This window comes from Akebia trifoliata, chromosome 4, assembly GCF_017979445.1.
Source record: "Akebia trifoliata isolate Shusen 1 chromosome 4, ASM1797944v1, whole genome shotgun sequence".
NCBI lineage: Eukaryota > Viridiplantae > Streptophyta > Magnoliopsida > Ranunculales > Lardizabalaceae > Akebia > Akebia trifoliata.
Window position 1 is genome coordinate 12,698,087 of NC_141378.1, and position 18,168 is coordinate 12,716,254.

General features: G+C 35.9%; 2 protein-coding genes across 3 annotated transcripts; one reads left to right on the forward strand and one right to left on the reverse strand.

The window, feature by feature from the left end:
* The first annotated feature begins 620 nt into the window (after positions 1–620).
* Positions 621–3,348, forward strand: LOC147403867 (Pentatricopeptide repeat (PPR) superfamily protein). Of its 2 annotated transcripts, XM_086439625.1 has the most exons (2): positions 1,343–1,474; positions 1,585–3,347. In XM_086439625.1, the coding sequence occupies exon 2, from the start codon at positions 1,592–1,594 to the stop codon at positions 2,972–2,974; it is 1,383 nt and encodes a 460-aa protein (XP_086295751.1). In that variant the 5' UTR covers positions 1,343–1,474; positions 1,585–1,591; the 3' UTR covers positions 2,975–3,347. The 2 variants fall into 2 exon arrangements, with proteins under 2 accessions (XP_086295750.1, XP_086295751.1); XM_086439624.1 differs by having other exon boundaries at positions 621–3,348.
* A 1,413-nt stretch (positions 3,349–4,761) lies between these two features.
* SAUL1 (senescence-associated E3 ubiquitin ligase 1) lies at positions 4,762–12,742 on the reverse strand. The gene is made up of 4 exons (XM_086439623.1): positions 12,441–12,742; positions 8,499–9,067; positions 7,715–8,024; positions 4,762–6,785 (listed from the first exon to the last, which is right to left on the reverse strand). Exons 2-4 carry the CDS (start codon positions 9,051–9,053, stop codon positions 5,209–5,211), a joined length of 2,442 nt encoding a protein of 813 aa, XP_086295749.1. The 5' UTR covers positions 9,054–9,067; positions 12,441–12,742; the 3' UTR covers positions 4,762–5,208.
* Between the last annotated feature and the right edge of the window lie 5,426 nt (positions 12,743–18,168).

The window sequence follows — 18,168 nt, forward strand, 5'->3', positions numbered from 1 at the left end:
ATTTGGAGGGTGATCCCAAGTTTCGTGGGATTTTTAACACTTGACCTACTCTTCTAGAGGAGTTTGTCAAGACTCGACTTGCCACTAGGTCAACATCTTAGAGTTATAAGTGAACACTATTTACCAATCAAATTTTGATTTAATAATTTAAGTATTTAAATATTATTATTTTTTATAAAAAAAATCAAAATCAAAATTTTACCATTAAATGGTAAGGGGGGTAATCCTAATCTTACATTTTATAAGGGAAAAATTTGTTTTTTCTTGAAATCGAAAATATTTAATTGATAGCAATGAGCAATGGTTAAATGTATGCTTTCTTGAAATCAAAATTATTTAATTTATAATCTTTTGAAATGTATATAATTTCTAAGATCCTGAATTATTCATGAAATTTCGCATTCAAATTATTTGAATTGCTTGGTTAAAGATTGTTAATTACGAAAAAAGTCTAACATTTAAATGTTTTTTATTAACATGAGAGGAAAACATTTACTCTAATGATTAATGCTAAAGTGACCTCAGTGGGGACACACAATAAACATCTTGACATGGTGGAGAGTGCGTGCCAGTAGATGTGTTTTCTCCTATTCAAGTAAAATGCATTTACAAACATGCGTGCGCCACCACCATCAAGTTGTCCCTCATGTGTCTCTCGTTGAGGTCACTCCAGCACGACTCCAATCAAATTGTGGGTTCGACTCGACCTACTTCCTTGGACACTGCATTCAACATTGTGCTCATGTTGTAGTATATTGAGAATCATAATTTAGTTCCTCAAGATACAAGTAGAAAATCAATGGCTCATTGCACACTGCCACGTCAGTGCAGTGTTGAATGTAGTGTCGAAGGAAGTCAGTTCAGCATTTTCTAACCCTAATCTTTAGGGCTTTAGAAAAAAGTGACGTTGGCCTCAATACATCCCCACCTTCAGAAGCAGTATGGCGCAATTTAGTTAAAGAACGTTAATACCGCGCAAGTTAGTAGACTAACTAACAAATTTAAACCCAGTCGCAAGAGGAGATCAGAGAGTTGACCGTTGTAAAACCCTAGCTCTCTCCCACAGACATAAAGCTTAAACCCCTCATCATCCATGCCCAATGTCACCAATCCTGCAAAAATCCCCTTCTTCTCTGCAACCCATCTGAGATTTCTTTCTAGAATTCAATCAAAACCCATCTCATCTTCCTCAGTCCCAACTCATGAACAGATTGCCCATCTTGTCCTTGATCAGAAATCGCACTCGGAAGCCCTCAAAACCTTCAGATGGGCCTCAAAAATCCCAAAATTTTCCCATAATCAAGCCACCTACAGAGCTTTAATCCACAAGTTGTGCACCTTTCGTCGCTTTGAAACCGTTAAAGAACTGCTCGATGAAATGCCAGCCTCGATTGGTTCACCCCCTGATGAAGACATATTTGTTACAATCGTTCGTGGTCTCGGTCGATCACGAATGACCCGTGAATCAATCAAGGTACTTGAATTGGTAACTCGATTTGAGAAAAACCCATCTTTGAAAATCTTCAATTCAATACTCGATGTACTTGTCAAGGAAGATATTGATTTAGCTAGAAAATTTTATAGGAAGAAGATGATGGGTTGTGGGATTCAAGGGGACGATCACACTTTTGGAATCTTGATGAAGGGTCTTTGCTTGACAAATAGGATTGGCGATGGTTTTAAGCTTCTACAATTAATGAAAATGCGATGTATCACACCAAATACCGTAATATATAACACATTGATTCATGCTCTTTGCAAGAATGGGAAAGTTGGGAGGGGTCGAAGCTTGATGAACGAGATGGTGGAACCCAATGAGGTAACTTTTAATGTTTTGATATCGACATATTGTCGAGAAGAGAATTTGGCTCCGGCCCTCGTGTTGTTGGAGAAGTGCTTTAAGTTAGGGTTTACACCCGACGTTGTCACAGTTACCAAGGTTTTGGAGCTTCTCTGCAATGAAGGCCGTGTCATGGAGGCAGTCGAGCTTTTGGAAAGAGTTGAGGAGAAGGGACGCATAGTTGATGTTGTGGCTTACAACACTTTGATTAAGGGATTTTGTAAATTAGGGAAACCAAAGGTTGGACACAGATTCTTGAAGGAGATGGAAAGAAAGGGTTGCCTTCCAAATGTGAACACATATAACGCATTAATCTCCGGTTTCTGTGAGTGTGGGTACTTAGAAGAAGCACTTGATCTGTTCCATGAGATGAGAGTAGATGGTATCAACCCAAATTTCATCATGTATGATACATTGATCAGAGGTTTGTGTTCGGGTGGAAGGATGGAAGATGGATTAAAGATTTTGGATCTAATGGAAGAGAATAGAGGGCTCGGTGGTCAAATTCACCCTTATAATAGTATAATTTATGGTCTATATAAGGAAAACCAGTCAGACGAAGCACTTAAATTTCTCACCAAAATGGGTAGATTCTTTCCTAAAGCGGTTGATAGGAGTTTGAGGATATTGGGATTTTGTGAGGAGGGTGTTATTAGAGAAGCAAAGAGGGTTTATGATCAGATGATTGTGGAAGGGAGTCTTCCTAGTGCTCTTGTCTATGTCAGCTTAATTGATGGATTGTGCGAAGGAGGGGACGTAAGAGAAGCTTTTGAGCTGATAAATGAAATGGTTGGGCATGGTTATTTTCCCGTCGCATCGACATTTAATGCTTTAATTAGTGGGTTTTGCAAGCAAGACAAAGTGGGGAGTGCTTCAAAACTCAAGGATGAGATGGTAAGAAGGGGTTGCTTACCTGATAAAGGAAGCTATAGTCCTCTTATTGATACTTGTTGTAGGAAAGGAGATTTTAAGAGTGCTGTAAGGTTTCTTGTTCAGATGGTAGAAAAGGGTCTTGCTCCTGATTACTTTACATGGAACTCCTTGCTACGTTGTCAAGGTCAAGAAACAATGTGGTTAGAAAGCGGGAATGTGTTGCTTGTAAATAACCTATTATGCCACATTTATGAGACTTGATTCGTGTACAGGGGATGATAGTTTGTCAAAATTATGACTGGTTATAGTCGTAAACACAGTGGTGATTATTTTCGGTAAAGTACCTTCTGTGTTATGGTTATTTTCTGCCAAAGTAGGAAACTTGTTTCTTCAGCTTTTCAGAGTGAATAAGTCGATGTTGTTATAGGTAGTGGTGTCTCCCGCCTACACATGTGTCTCTCACCTGCACATGTGAGACATGTGGGTCACATGTCTCTCACCTGCACATGTGAGACATGTGGGTTTGACCCACATGTCTTTCATACAATGAATAGAACTCAAGTTTGTGGAGATATTTTAGCTATGTTCAGCTGTTGTTGAGGATTACAAACTGGATTTTGTGGGAATCATTCTAGAAATCATTATCGGAACACAATGCTAGAAACAAGTGCAAAAAGAAATTGAGAGGCCATTTTTTTTTCTTTTTAATTTTTTAATTGGAGTCCAAATTGTGTGCAAGATAATAACTATCAGGTAAATTGGGAGGAGGTGTGAAGTATGGGAAATGAAGTGAATACAAGCTTCTATGCTTCCATTTTGGGTTGTAGAGCAATTTTTTCAAAGCATATGAAGAGGTCGTCTATGCTACTGCAAAGCAGAGAAGCAACATGAGATGCCCTTAGCAAAGTTTTAGTTTTTCAGTAATTAGAAGTGCCCTTTCCAAACTATTTGGGTTTGGGTAACATGAAACCTGTTCCACCATTAAGCCCTATCTACTACCACATCTTCTTTAAGGGGTGCTATTTGCACCCGTCTAATTGCTCGTCTCACCCGCTCTACTGCTTTCACCCACCATCCCCTACTGAACCTGAATCGGTCTCCTCCTCCTTCGCCCCTCCCTCTTTCTCATTCTTATCTTTTTCTTTGATTATATGTAAGTTTCAACTAGGATTTTGTGATACAAGAAGCAATACCCTTAGAGCTTGCAAAATAGGGTAGCAATGATTGTGGAAACCTCAACTCCTAACCTAGTAGTTGTTAGAAAATCTTGATAGCGAAAAAAAAATTCAAACGAAACTTCATTCGGAAGGTCAGTATCGAATTCACCAACATAGATTCGATAGGAACCTACCGAATCTACCTAAAAGGATTTAGTAGGTTCCTATAGTGTTCCAATCGGTAGGTTCCTACCGAGTCCTTTTAGGTGGATTTATTAGGATCTTACTGAGTCGCAATGTAAATTTTCAGTAACTTCCTACTGAACAAAATCTTTTTACCAAACAAAAAATTAATCTTTTTTTAAGTGGGTGTGGCAAGTACTTTTGCTTTTGCTATTTATTAGAAAATAGCATTTTATCGGATGAGATGAGCAAAAAAGTGGGTGCAAATAATCTGGCCCCTTCTATAAAGATGAGAAACCAATGAAACAAGTTGCAAGTTTCCTGGAAGTGTTAATATTACTTTCCAAACCATAATCTACTAGGTGTATCAGAGTCAAGAATCAAGATAATGTCTTTGGTAGGTTCAAGTTTAAAGGAGTAACCTGGAAAAAGGACTAACAGGGATCCATTAAGGGCACCATTGTTAAAGCAACAAAAGATCGAACCATCAAGTGACAAGAGTTCGCACCATTAAATTAGGATGTATTGGTTAGGTTCACATCAGAATTCCTCGTCACTCAACCGCAAATCCTTAATCTTGAGGGTGATGTAATTAGGATATATTGTAAAGTTTTAATGGGAATGAAGATCCATTTATTATCTAATTTAGGTGAAGATCCACTTTAGAGTAGAATTAGGAGAGTTTACCAGTTTTGGAAGATAGGTATGTAAATTGAAACAGAACATTTGAGTTTTCCAAATGCAGTGACAAACCAATTATTACATACTCCAAAAAAATTTGGAAATATTCATTAACAACAAATTACAGTTGAAACCCTGTGGAAACCATAAGAACACAACATATAATACTACCAGACAAAGGAGTCCAGCAATTGGGGAGGCTTCACACAAAACCATTATCAAATGAGACCTTTGATAAATCTCCCAATGGATTGTATAAAAAGAACTTCTATTGACATACCATTTTTGCTAAAGCCACCCCAATTCATACATAAATCACCAAAGAATTACACACCTTGGTGTGGCGTTAGCAAATGTTGGAGTGGCAATAAAAGCTCTCTTGCATAAAAGGGATATTGGACAAGAAAACAATGCATGCAACCCTTGCATTCGTTGACTGGGCAGTCATGAGTGAAGCACTTATAATGGACAATCCTACCCAGTGTTCTGAAACACGCCCGAGAAATTTGGTATCTTATCCACGTGCTTCAATGCACGCTCGGCAATCTGACGAGTCCGATAGTCACCATGTCGGAATGCATCAACGAGTCCAGTGCTCACATTAGGATTGCCAGAAACTTCATACGCAATGTCTTCAGTCCTCAAAATCCTCTCAACAGCCCAAACTGACCGTTGTCTCAGTACCTCAGTTCGATTCTCAAGCAAAACATCAAGTATCGGTTTAATTCCCTCCACCTCGCACAAGACCATCACACCTTGCTCAACGTCGACATCATCATCTAACAACGTACATAGTGCAGCCAATGCTGCTTCAACTACCTTCTCATTTGTGTGGTCTAAACAAGCCACCAACTTTCCCACAGCTTTTCCTTCCAAAAGACAAAAAGTATCCTTCAACGAACAAGTCCCATGATGGAGTCGACACAACCCAGTGACCACCGGTGGCTTACTTAAACACGGGAAGATAGAACCACAAAACCCAGGGCTTGGTAACTCCGGCTGTTGTGTCAAACGTTTAGACTCTTGTGACAAGTTCTCCAAAGCCATGGCTGACACCATCTGTACCTTGTCAAGCCCATTTGTCTGAAGAAGATCAGTGAACAATGCAGCAAGATTGTGCTCACGTGCCAAAGCAACAGAGTCTGGCACATCAGCCAAGACAAATGTGAGCCTCGCTAGGACCCGCACGAGCCCTTCTAGATATGGGGTCAAGAATCGGCTACCCCGGATCTCTCCTTGCCGAATCCCGACCACTCTGGAAATAACTACCTCAAAGGCGCCTTCATCAAGTAGTTGCCGAGTGAGGCCCGAATCCCTCTCTGGAAGGTCAGCTAACATACCAACAGCGGCCGCCTGCTCTTCGGTGATGCCATTTGTCTCCGAAACTACTTTGATAAGGCTACCAAGTTGTCCAGCTGTGCTACGTAGGGCATCTGCTAGTTCTTGACCCATGAAAGGTGAAAGGTTCTGGAGAAGTTTTATCGAAGCCATTCGTAAGTCCTTCTGTGAAGCTTCAATGAACTGAATCAAACTGATAGTGGCACCCGAGCTTTTGATTGCAGCAACTACATTCAGAACAGTAGTGGGTGAACCAGTGAGTCCAACAAGAACTTGGAGAAGCTTGCACTCGATGGCAGGACCAGTGTTGCTGATGAGATGGAGTAGATTGTGGACTATGTCTTCTGATACAAGAGTTTGGTGGTCAGGCCCAACTGGAATCGAATCAAAGTCATAGCCTGAGCTCACAATATTAGCAAGAACTGTCGCAGAAACCTCTTTCAACTTCGTGGGAAGCTGATTGACACCAACAGTGAAAAGGTCCTTGACTAGTGGGGGAAGGATCCCAACTTCTATTAAAACCTTGGCACTTGCCTCGCAAGATGAAATCTGGTTCAAAGCCTTCAATGAGGCTTCTCTCGATTGCATGTTTCCGATTCTCATGACATTCACTAGTGATGAACCCACTCTTTTGGCAACCAAAACCTTTATGTCATTGCTCAAAACCAGCTCTCCTAGGTATGATGCCATTGCTAATTTGGTTTCAGGGGCACCTGCATCAAATTTCAATGGTAAGAACTAAGAAGTGCAACAAAACAATTTTACTACAGACATAACTGCATTAATATATTATATCTTATATGATATTAAGAAAGAAGAATCAACGAGACTTCGCTGAAACAACAAGGTACCCATTCAAACCAATATCAATAAATATTTATCCATCAACAGAAAATGAAGATATAATTTATTTTTTGGTTCTCCCTGGAGCTAATGACATACGGGAGAGGAGCCCTCACACGTAAAGTTGTGGAAATTTCGGGAGTAAGAATGTGGGCTCAAGATGGTTAGAATCGAGAAAATGGAATGAAACAACTATCATAGAAAAATTAAAATAGATTTAAAATATGACATAGAACGTGTTTTAGAGAAACAAGGATTCAAACCACAACAGACCAAAAAAAAAAAAACCAAAGAATGAAGGATTTAATGGTTAGTGATTAAAAAAATAAACTCAAAAGAGACAGTTTTCTATTTTATAGTAACACTAGAGTTTGCCCGTACCATCCTCTTAGGGGAGTAAAAGAGGAAAAGCAATATAGAAAGTTGGTGGGGTAATGTTGGGAAAAGGATAGAAGAAGAAAGAGAATAAAGTTAGGGGCATTTTTGGAAAGAGGAGGAAGAGAAAAGGTAAACCTGTCATCAAGATACGTTGTTCATGGGGGTATAAATCTTGAGACAAAGAGAGTGGGAGTCACCGTTGTGTTGTATTATATAGATATGAAAAAGGGATAGGCATATTTATTAATATAAAGCATTTGTAAATATCCTCCTATAATGAAAAATTGCTTCTGTTTTGAGGAGAGCAGTACACTCCATGTTTTGCATCCATTATAATCTAAAACTAAGACATGGGAAGAGTTCTATCCGGAATAAATTTGATGAGGAAGCAAATTTGAAAGATTACAGAAGGAGAAATTACCTTCGAGGAGGAGTGTAAGAAGAGGCTGTAGTCTACCATTTTCAGCCATCTGTCTCACATTTTTCTCACACTTCTCCAGATTCTCCAATGTTTTTTCCGCTTTCTCAACAGTCAAGATATTCTCTGATTTACTACTTGTCATCCCAACTAGTATAAGAATTGCTCCATTGACCGCACCAATCTTTTCACACATAGCTTCAGATTTTGAGAGCTCACAAAGCAGTGACACAGCCTCCTCCCTCTCATTCGAAAGCTCGTGAGACAAAAATTTAACAATTGTGCGTATAGTGTCCCCTTCAGCCATTACTTCCTGCAGAACAAGAAAAAGTAAAGAACATACCCAAAAATTACTTCCATGGCTATGAACATAGTGACAAAGTCGGGGTTCAGGAATAATTCGGCAATAGAAAGCTTCAGAAAAACTAGGCAAAAGTTGATAAAATCGGATAAATTAAAAAATAAAAATTGTAATATCTATATATATATATATATATATGCATTTCGAATATTACATGATAAAATAACACTTAGAAAATATTGAATATTGATAATAAAAAATAATCTGTGATTTAAAAAAAATTCGATTAATCATGATTTTTTGAAAAATCAAATATTTTTCCAAAAAATTTGCGTTTTTTTCGTTTGTTGTAAATTGCAATTTAATCGACAACTATTAAAATCGTGATTTAATCACGATATTTGTCAAAAATCACAAAATTTTGTTGCTATGGCTGCAAATATGCACAAATATCAAACCAGTAAAACAAGTAAACCTACAGATAACCTTATTATCATCATCGTCCTCTGCCACAATACGGAGGGTTTCTACGGCTTTACACCGAACTCTCATACTTCGGCTCTTTAACATGTCAACAACCATTGGTATTAACTCTGCATTACGAACAACATGCTTATTCGATCTGCTTTTCTGGCAGATGTGTTGGATATACATTAAGGCTTGCATAACATCGTGCTCTAAACTGCCCAAAGTCAGGGACCTACGAGCAATATCAAGCTGAGCAGCTTCATTCCTTATGTTCCATTCATCAATTGTGTTTCGTAGAGCTATACTAGGGTTTAGATCGGTGCTTCTTAACTCTTTCAGTGTCAAAGGGCAAATTAGTTTCCTTCCGCTCTCTTTGCATTCCTTGAACCACTTTTCAATTGCTTCTCGTTCAAAAGTATGCCCAGTTTCTATGCTAACAGGATCACACATTACTTGCTTTGTAAGAGGGCAAACAAATGAATCATAAATAGGCTCAATATGTGTCCTTTCAAAGTGGTAGCTCTCCTCAGACTGGCTACCAGCATCATGACTCCCATCCCAGCTTTCTGCCATCTATAGAGAAAAACCTATTGCAAGAAAATAAAATTAGGACTTTCACAGTAAGTCATCAAATTCCAACCAAGAATATAAAGTGTGTCACTACAAAGAGTACTTGGATTAAGATGTGCCCAAGTTAGATGGTAAGGTTGCACTACTTCAAATGTAAAAAAGATGTGAAACTAGATTTACAAATATTATAAAATTTTAAAAATAAAAATAAAAGAAAATTTTCAGATATTTTACCACTATAACATGTATAAATAGTATATATTATTCTTAAAATGTCATTCTGGTATAGTTATATACTCTTTAGTTATTATTTTTGTTAAATAAGGATAGTATATGGATTTATATTTGTTTCACTTAAGTGTGTTGCACACTAATGTACTAATGTGGTACTACTTGTCTTTTTTGTATAATTGGAATTATGATAAAAGGTGGCACTAGCTCGACCAGCCGTACCTTATTGTTCAATCTCCAATTTATAATTTCAATCTCTTGTTTTCTTTTTTAGTTTTTCTTCTTCTCCTTTCTTCATATACTAAAAGTTCATAAAACCCTAGTTTCTAACTAAACATGGTATCAGAGTGAGTGAATTTTTTATCTTGATTCTAGGTTTTTCTTTTCATCTTTTCTTGTCTTTTTTTTCCTCTTATTTTTTTCCCCCTTTTTTAACCCTAAATCCATATTTGCTGTTTTTAAGGGGTTTCTCCTTAGTTTTCTTCCTAATCTAATAGTGGTGTGATGGTTTGTGAAGTTGAAACCTTGTTGGAAAATTCATTCAATGTGTCGAAAGAAAAGGGGCATGATATGCTAGGCTTGTTTCTTGTATTTTTTTGAGAATACAAGGTTAGTGTATGGCGTCGTGACCCCCTCAAGTGGCCTAAAATTTTGTAACAACCCTTGTATCATTGTAAGTTATTTTTCTTTTCAGTATAATCAGAGTTCGTTTGTATTGTGTGATTATGATTATGGAGGATAAGAGTGATAGAAGCAATGTTTTAAACATATCCCGATTTTTGGGAGTTCAGATGACTTCAATAAAGTTCAACGATAAAAATTATTTAACATGGTCTAAATCCGTATAAGTTTTTTTTATTGGGGATAATCTAATGAAAAGAGGTTTTGTTGGGCCTAATGCTTGTCATCTTTGTAATTCTAGTGCCGAATCGGGCAATCACATCTTTATTCATTGTGCGTTCACTTCAGAAATTTGGTGTCTTTTTCTTTCCCTTTTCCGGATTGCGTAGGTGTTTCCTTGGTCTATGGACTATCTCTTTGTTGGGTGAAATTGGAACATTTTTTTTCTGACAGGAAGAGATATCATTGGGCCATTACTCCCTTCTTCATTGCTTGGGGAATTTGAAAGGAATGAAACAAGTGGATTTTCCAGGGTAAGGCGCAATTGCATCGAGATGTTTTGTTAGAGATTTTGGGGCTTCTTTCTTTTGGAGCAAGAGAAACAAAGATTTCGATGGGGTGTTCTTGGAGGATTTTATCTTTAATTGAGATGCTTTGTGTTCTTAATTGCATCCGGATTTTGTAGGGTGGTTTTTTTTTTTTTTTTTTGTGATATCTTTTTCTTCCTTTTTAGCTTTTTCACCGTTGAATTTTAATTTTAATTTTAATTTTGGGTTTGGTAGCCATCAATTTTCAACATCTTGGATCAAGCTCGAAAAACTTGTTTTCTTTTGATTTTGTATTTTTGAATATGAGTTTTTTCATGAAATTTGGAAGTCTGAGGTGTTAGATTGCCAAAGTAGTAATCCATATGGGACAAAAGAACCTATTTATGATTTGAAATTTTTTAAAAAAATCTGTGCAAAGGACTTGCAGGCATGTGAGATAATTTTTCTCTCAATGCTTACGTCACTTGCACCACATGTCAAACTGCTATTGTGCTGTGAGCAAATTTTCTCACAGCGCTGTAAGCACTTTCAGAAGACTTCTCATCCTCTTTTTTTTTCTTCTGATAAGCAAAATTTTATTAAAAAGAGCGAGATCAGACGAGATGACCAACCAAGCAAGTTCCAATACAAAGGGACTACTCCATAGAAATACAACACACCCTTTCCCAATTATTTACAAAATCTTCAAAGAATACCCCCCCTAAAATCCTTGTAATTTTGTAAACCTTAGACCAAAAGAAGACGAGACTCAAAGTAGGCAAGATTATTTCCTTACACTTTAACCAGAAAAAAAAAAAAAAAAAAAAAAAAAAAAAGAGAGAAAAACTGAAATACTTGAGGTTGGAAGAACCTAAAGAGGGGACTGATAGTTAGATGAATGGATTCAGAGAAATGTACAGAATATGACCAGGTTGTGGAATAACATGAAAATGACATTTGGTTCTAATGTCATGTTCTTAGTCACTATCAAGGAAATTTGAGAAGCCTTTCAGGATACATATAATCTTAAAAAATGAATTTATATCAGATTACCAGTTGTATGAAGAGATTTTCTCATCGCAGAAGAGTGACAAAAGCCTAAGAGTGTATTATTCTACACTAAGAGGAATGTGGGAGGAGTTGAGTGTGCATCAACCCCTCATCACTAATCTAGAGACACAAAGACAGCAATGTTAGTAGTTTAGAGTTGCCAAATTTCAATATAGTCTCGGGTGGTGTAGGACAACCTAAATTTGTTCGATTCCAGGGTTGTTCTACTTTTCAACCACATATAGAGTGCCGTAGGTTGAGTTCTTTTATTTTGGTTCACTCTTATGTATAGGGCCCATCCAGAGTACCAAGTTTGTTTGATTTTAAGTATTTTGTGATATTTGTAGATGATTATTTCTGTATAATATGGATCTATATTCAAATTAATCTACGCAGAAGTTGTGAATCAATTTAATGCTCGTTTACTTGATTTGCATTTTAACAACCTTACTCAATATATTTACAGAATGAATGTAGCAGAGACAACGATGTTGAGATAGCTGAATGGAATATATAACTAGGGAAGGAATTTTTTTTTTTAAATTAGCACATTTGAGAGGATTTTGCCAATAAAATACACAAGGAAAGAAACTCGATTGAGATAATTGGGCAAGTACAATAAAAAGCAATGAAATTGAGCAGTTGAAGGCTCTAATTTATGAGTTTATGGCAGAAAATGTGGAGGAACTAAAAGATAAGATCACAAATATTTATTTTATATATGTTTAATTTGAAATCTAGCCGGCTCAAATATTTCTGATTAGGCAAAGACGGCGATGAGATTTAGATACAAATACTGCAATTGGATACATCAAATTGTAAAATATCAACATAACCAATTTTATGATTCCTCAAAATTCCAAGAAACATAAACCCTAATAACTCTTACGTTTCACCAATTCAAGAATTCCACATAATTAACTACAACCAAAAAAAAAAAAAAACTAACAAGAGATCACACCTTCTTCGTGCAATCTGCAAAACTGAAGAGTTCTCCAAAAACCTAATTCCGCTTCAAAGATTCCCAGACCTATTGAATCTTCTTTAGGAACTCGAACAAAGAACAATAATTCTGTAACCAACTGTTTCCTCATCTTCCATGGAAATCGAATTTCGAAAATTAGGGTTAGGATTAGACTTTATTAGCATTCAACTAATATAAGAGAGAGAGAGAGAGAGAGAGAGAGAGAGAGAGAGAGAGAGAATATATAAAAACAAAGAACAGCGATAAAGGAAATGAGGGAGAAACAGAGAGATTGTTGACTCACGAAAATAGTCATCGTCAGTCGTATAAGTTATACTGTATCTATACACACTGACGCCTGTCCTACGTGTGTTGCCTTTCAAACCATACGAGAGATAGCCGGCAACTGAGTGGGTCCGAAATGTATATGTATAGGCTTCAAGGTAATTTTTACACCAAAGAAACAAGTTAACGTTAGATATTCTTGGTTTCTTTTTTTTTTTTTTACAAGTAAAATGCACTTGCCTTGCACCTGTTTTACTATATTATTATATAAAAAGAATTGTTAAAAGTTAATATTTAATTTTTTTATTTTTTATAACGGTGGTTTTCGAACTTACCTCTGACTATGGGGATCGGATGAGCCAATGTCGGAACCAAGCATATGGAATCCTCCCCTGGCACGTGCAACGCCCTCACCTCACACGCACCAGGTAAGTGAGGGAACAGACTGACGGGTGGCCCCTAAGGAAATATTACACGTATTGCGTATCGAACACACAACCTACGGTCTCACTTATTGAATTCAAAATTGTCAGTGAGCAATATATATATAATATAGATACTTTGTAAGAATATAAAAATCAACAAGTAAATTATAAATAAACATTGGGTGGGAATCCGTTGACTCATAAGAAAACACATGATCCCAATCGTTTAAATACAAGATCCAACAATTGAGATATATATTAATCTCCATAACATATATCTTGGAGATATTTATCTTGAGGACCCAAATGTTGGATTTTGTATTTAGACGATTGAGATCATGTGTTTTTTTCCAAGAATCATTCTTCATGAGTCACTTGATCTTGACCTGACCCGTAAGTTTTATATTTATAATAAAATTTAATGACAGTTGTTGTACTTATAAAGGAAATGATAAAATAATTAAGTGATATCTATATCTCAACCCTTATGGGTTAGAAAACGAGTATTCTCAAAGTTTCAAGAGACTTTTTATATCACATGTGTTGTATATATACATTATCATAAACATAGAGAGCCAAATGATCAAAATCAATGAAATAAAAAAAAGACAAAATGCCTTCATTTGATGCAACATGTCATTTTATAACAAAAATGGTGTGAACTCGTAGAATTTCTTGGTGCTTGAGTATATTTGCAAGCAATTGTGAATGAAAAAAATAACAAAATATTATATTGACTTAAAAAATTTGGGTAAATGAAGTTTCCTTTTTTAGCAAGGTTAGAAACATGTAAGTGTAATAAAGATCAATTTACAATTATCCTAGTTTGAATATGATCCTAGATTCGTTTGATAATTTGTTTTGGAAGATCTCTTATTGGTTACTTCTGCCAGCATTAACAAACCACCCAAAGTGGAATCAAAAGGGCATATCTACTAAGCCTAATATCAAATGAAAATAAAATGGGCCTTGTTAACATGTGCCCTTAAAGTACACGTTAAAGTGCAATAAATACACTTTGGAAATTGGATTTTGTATTGAAAATGCCCTTTAAAAAAAAAAATTATACCAAAATACTCTCTCATGCTTATTCCCAAGGTGTATTTATTGCACTTTAACGTGTGTGTCCTTAGGGCACACATTAACAAAATCCAAATAAAATTACATCATGAAGTGAATTTTTAATATTGGAATTCGATGGACCTTTTCAACTTTCAATGTTTCGTTTTGTATTGTAAACCATTATATTTAACTTCTTATATACTAAATGGTTGAATGCTAAACCACAATTGTGCAACAGTGACAATTCATGCCTCGGATTTGATTATAGAATAAATTCATGCTTCCCATCACCAAGACAATAACTTTGACGAATGACCATCATGCTTATTTTTATCGCTTGTTGAAAGTGAAAACCGCACCGAATTGTGACTTCTTCATTCTATCATCGCCTTTTTTCCCCCCACTTAGGCCTTAGTAAGTCAATTAAACAACTCTTCTATCTTGGAAGTAAATCTCGAAGCATTGAATTTTGCACAAGCACGTCATTATTTGCAAGATGAGCATAAGTCCTATCTAAATGTAAAATTATCTTAATTTTATATTAGTGAAAGATTTTTTTTTTTTTGCAAATGAATAAGATTATTATGTTTATATTATAAAAAATAAAAACATTCTTAAAAAATTTACTACCATAAAAAAGATTTTAGACATCAATTTTTTTTAAAAATAATAAACATCGATTTCTAAAAAATAAAATCTAAAGTGCAGTATTCACGGGTGAAGGGATCATGCCTAAATGTGTGGGATATTAGACATCGATTATGTATGAACTTTAGACTTAGGTTTTTGGGAAAATCAATGTTTGAAATCCCTTTTTACGTGTGTTTATTCATTAAAAGAATAGACATCACTTCTATAGACATTGTTCAAGAAGTGATATCTAAAGTTTTTCTTTTTTTCTTTTTTAAGTCTTGAAAATAGAAATAACTTGGCTAGTGGCAAGGAATTGACACTCCTTGCTCCACTATTTTATGTAGCTCTTTTAATATCTGAACCTCATCTTTTAAGGATTCAAGAAATAATTTATAACAAAAATGTCTTTGAGTTTGAACTCACTTTCACGTATAAAAAAATTAAAATGTTACAAAATTTCAAAATAGAACAATATGTGAAAACTTGACCTCATGCGGCATCCCTAACTCCCACTAACAACTTCAAACAAACAAGGAGACTCCAACGTCCAAAGATGAAGTACGACGAAAAATTAAGGATTTCTAGATGAGGTTGAAAATGATGAATGGGATAGAGAGATGGGATGATTGATTTTAAAAACAAATAAAAAAGTAAAGTTTTTCTACAGAGGTTGAAAATGATGAACCGATGAGAAAAATAGAAGGTTTTCCATAGAGGTTAAAGAATGATAAATTAGGGTTTTATACAGAAAGTAACACTCTCGCTAATAACGGTTCAACCATTTAGTTTGGCGGAGGAAGATTTGACAGATTTGTGCTATCGAGAAAAAGAAAAGTTCTTAGCTATCTTTTTATTGCAAATGGTCTCATCAGAGAAGCTTTGGAATTTTGGTCTCTTAGGACTGGGCTCTCTCTTACATAAGCAAGACAACCCCACACTTTGAGACATGGCTTAAAACGAGTCGGGTTCAGTCGGATGTGAGTATGTCTATATCTGAATCCGACTCGGATCTAAAGTGTGGTCAAATGGTGACTTGAACTCAAGACATCTCCTCTTTTAAGAGAGGCCTTAACTACTTCAGCTGACCATTGTTAATTGATAAAAGATAACTTGAAAAATATAAAAATACAACTCACAAAGTAATATATCATTCAGATCTTGACGGATATAGGGATGGATTAGTATCCGACCCGAATCTGAATTGGGTCAAGGGACATCAACCCATATTCGACCCATATTTTAATTCAGATATACTTGAAGAAACCAAACTAGCTAAATTCAAATTCAAATCACTCGGATTTCAGATAAAATTTGTCCCATTTTAAGCCCTACTTTGAGACGATTTAAATTAGACTTACGATTGAATTATATTCAACATAAAACATGTTATTAAAATAACTTCACCCCACATAAACTAGGGTAAACTAAAACTAATAATCATAGCATTAACCATTTCAACTAAACTCCTATTTTTCCTTTTTGCAACACCATTTTGTTATGGCGAGTAAGGTGCCGTAACTTGACAAATTGTGCCATGTGTTTCAAAAATAATTAATAAACTTTGTTGGGTATTATTCACCACCTCTATCAAATCTAAGTGTTTTGATTTTATGGTTATTATTGGGTCTCAACTTCTGCTTTAAAAGATATAAATTTCGCAAAAATCGCACCTTTGCTTTCTAATAAATACACAAATGCATATTTAGAATAATTGTCAATAAAAGTAAGAAAATATTAATTTCCTCCATGAGTGACATTATTATTTAGATCACAAGGTCAAGAATATCAGAAGTTTGGTTTACTGATTTAAAATATTTTTCTAACAATCTTAGCTTGGGAAAAAATTTGACATTTCTCAAAATTGTCAACATTACAATTAGAAATTAAATTGAGATTAGATGTGCTCTTTATGGATGTATAATTCACATGCCCTAATCTTCTCCATGCCACAAAGAAATAGACTCAGCCATACAAGTGGAAGAAGAAGCATGTATTAGATTCAATTTGATCATCCCATTACAAAAGTACCTTTTCCTAATGTGTCCATTATTGGAAAAGATAAGTTTATCCAACTCATACACCAATTGAAAGCCTCTTGTGTAGAGGAGGTCTCCAAATACAAGATTCTTACTCATGTCAGGTACACAAAGTACATCATCTTTTTCGCAGACAATCATTTCATTTTCTCAAAGGCTTCCAGAAAATCTCTTGAAAATTTTAAAGCTTTCTTGAATGAATTTAAGGCCAAACGATAAATACTGAACTGGGTGGCAACTCCCAACCCATTGTAATTTGTAGATGTGAGGTTTAAACCCTAATCCCTTCACACTAGAATGTTATCTACAACATTTTTACGAGAAAAATTAGTAATTAGATGTGGATGTCAATCTGAATTGCCAAGAAGTGTAGCCACTAACACTAAGGCCTCTTCATCCTTAAGACTCTTTCTGATCCCCAAACATTATCCAATAGAACTGGATATGTATAATTCTCAATGCCAATCCATTAGTGAAAATTGTCAAATATACATTACTAGGCCATTTTAGTCCGTTCGTGAAAAATGCGAGTATATGTTGTTAGAAGCATATATATAGACACTTTGAACATATTTCTTTAGATATTTTAAACTCGTAGGAAAGTTTCAAATGACATGTAACAACCCAACCCTAATTAATATTTAATTGTCTATGTGTAGTGTTTATGGGCTATATATTTCAGTCCAATGGCCATGGCCATGTCCTGCCCTTAATCGTGCTCGTGGCCCTGCCTTGTTTATGTTTTTCCCATATCCTACCCTTACTCATGGACAAGGGCATGCCTATGTGTAACGGCCATGTACTCTAACACCTAGAATTGCCCTGGAATCATTCGGGAGCACCCATGTAATATTATGTAATGCTCACTATAAAGTTATATCAACCCCGTGCTAGGGTATATCTGTTAGTTTAGTGGCATTTTCTGTAATAAGGGAGTATAACCAGCCTCCACTTTTGATGTTTCTTTCTGGAAACCTAGGAAATGAATATTATACACCTTGTAAGAAGGGTGTCTAGTGCTTCCTAATCCCGGGCCTACATCCATGTTGACTGAAGCCCTCAAGCCAAGCTACGTGAAGTCCCGTGTGTCATAGGATCATCTATTGATTTGTAACGCACATTTATGCTTTTGTAACACGTTACGCCGTGTAATCAATATTATATCAACAAAATTGTCTTCGGGCTTTGCCTCGTGTTGTCCCATTATCTTGTTTGCTTGTTACGTTTGTGGTGTACGATCATTTTTACAGGCTTGCTTGTGGATTAGCACCCATTTGCGCCGCA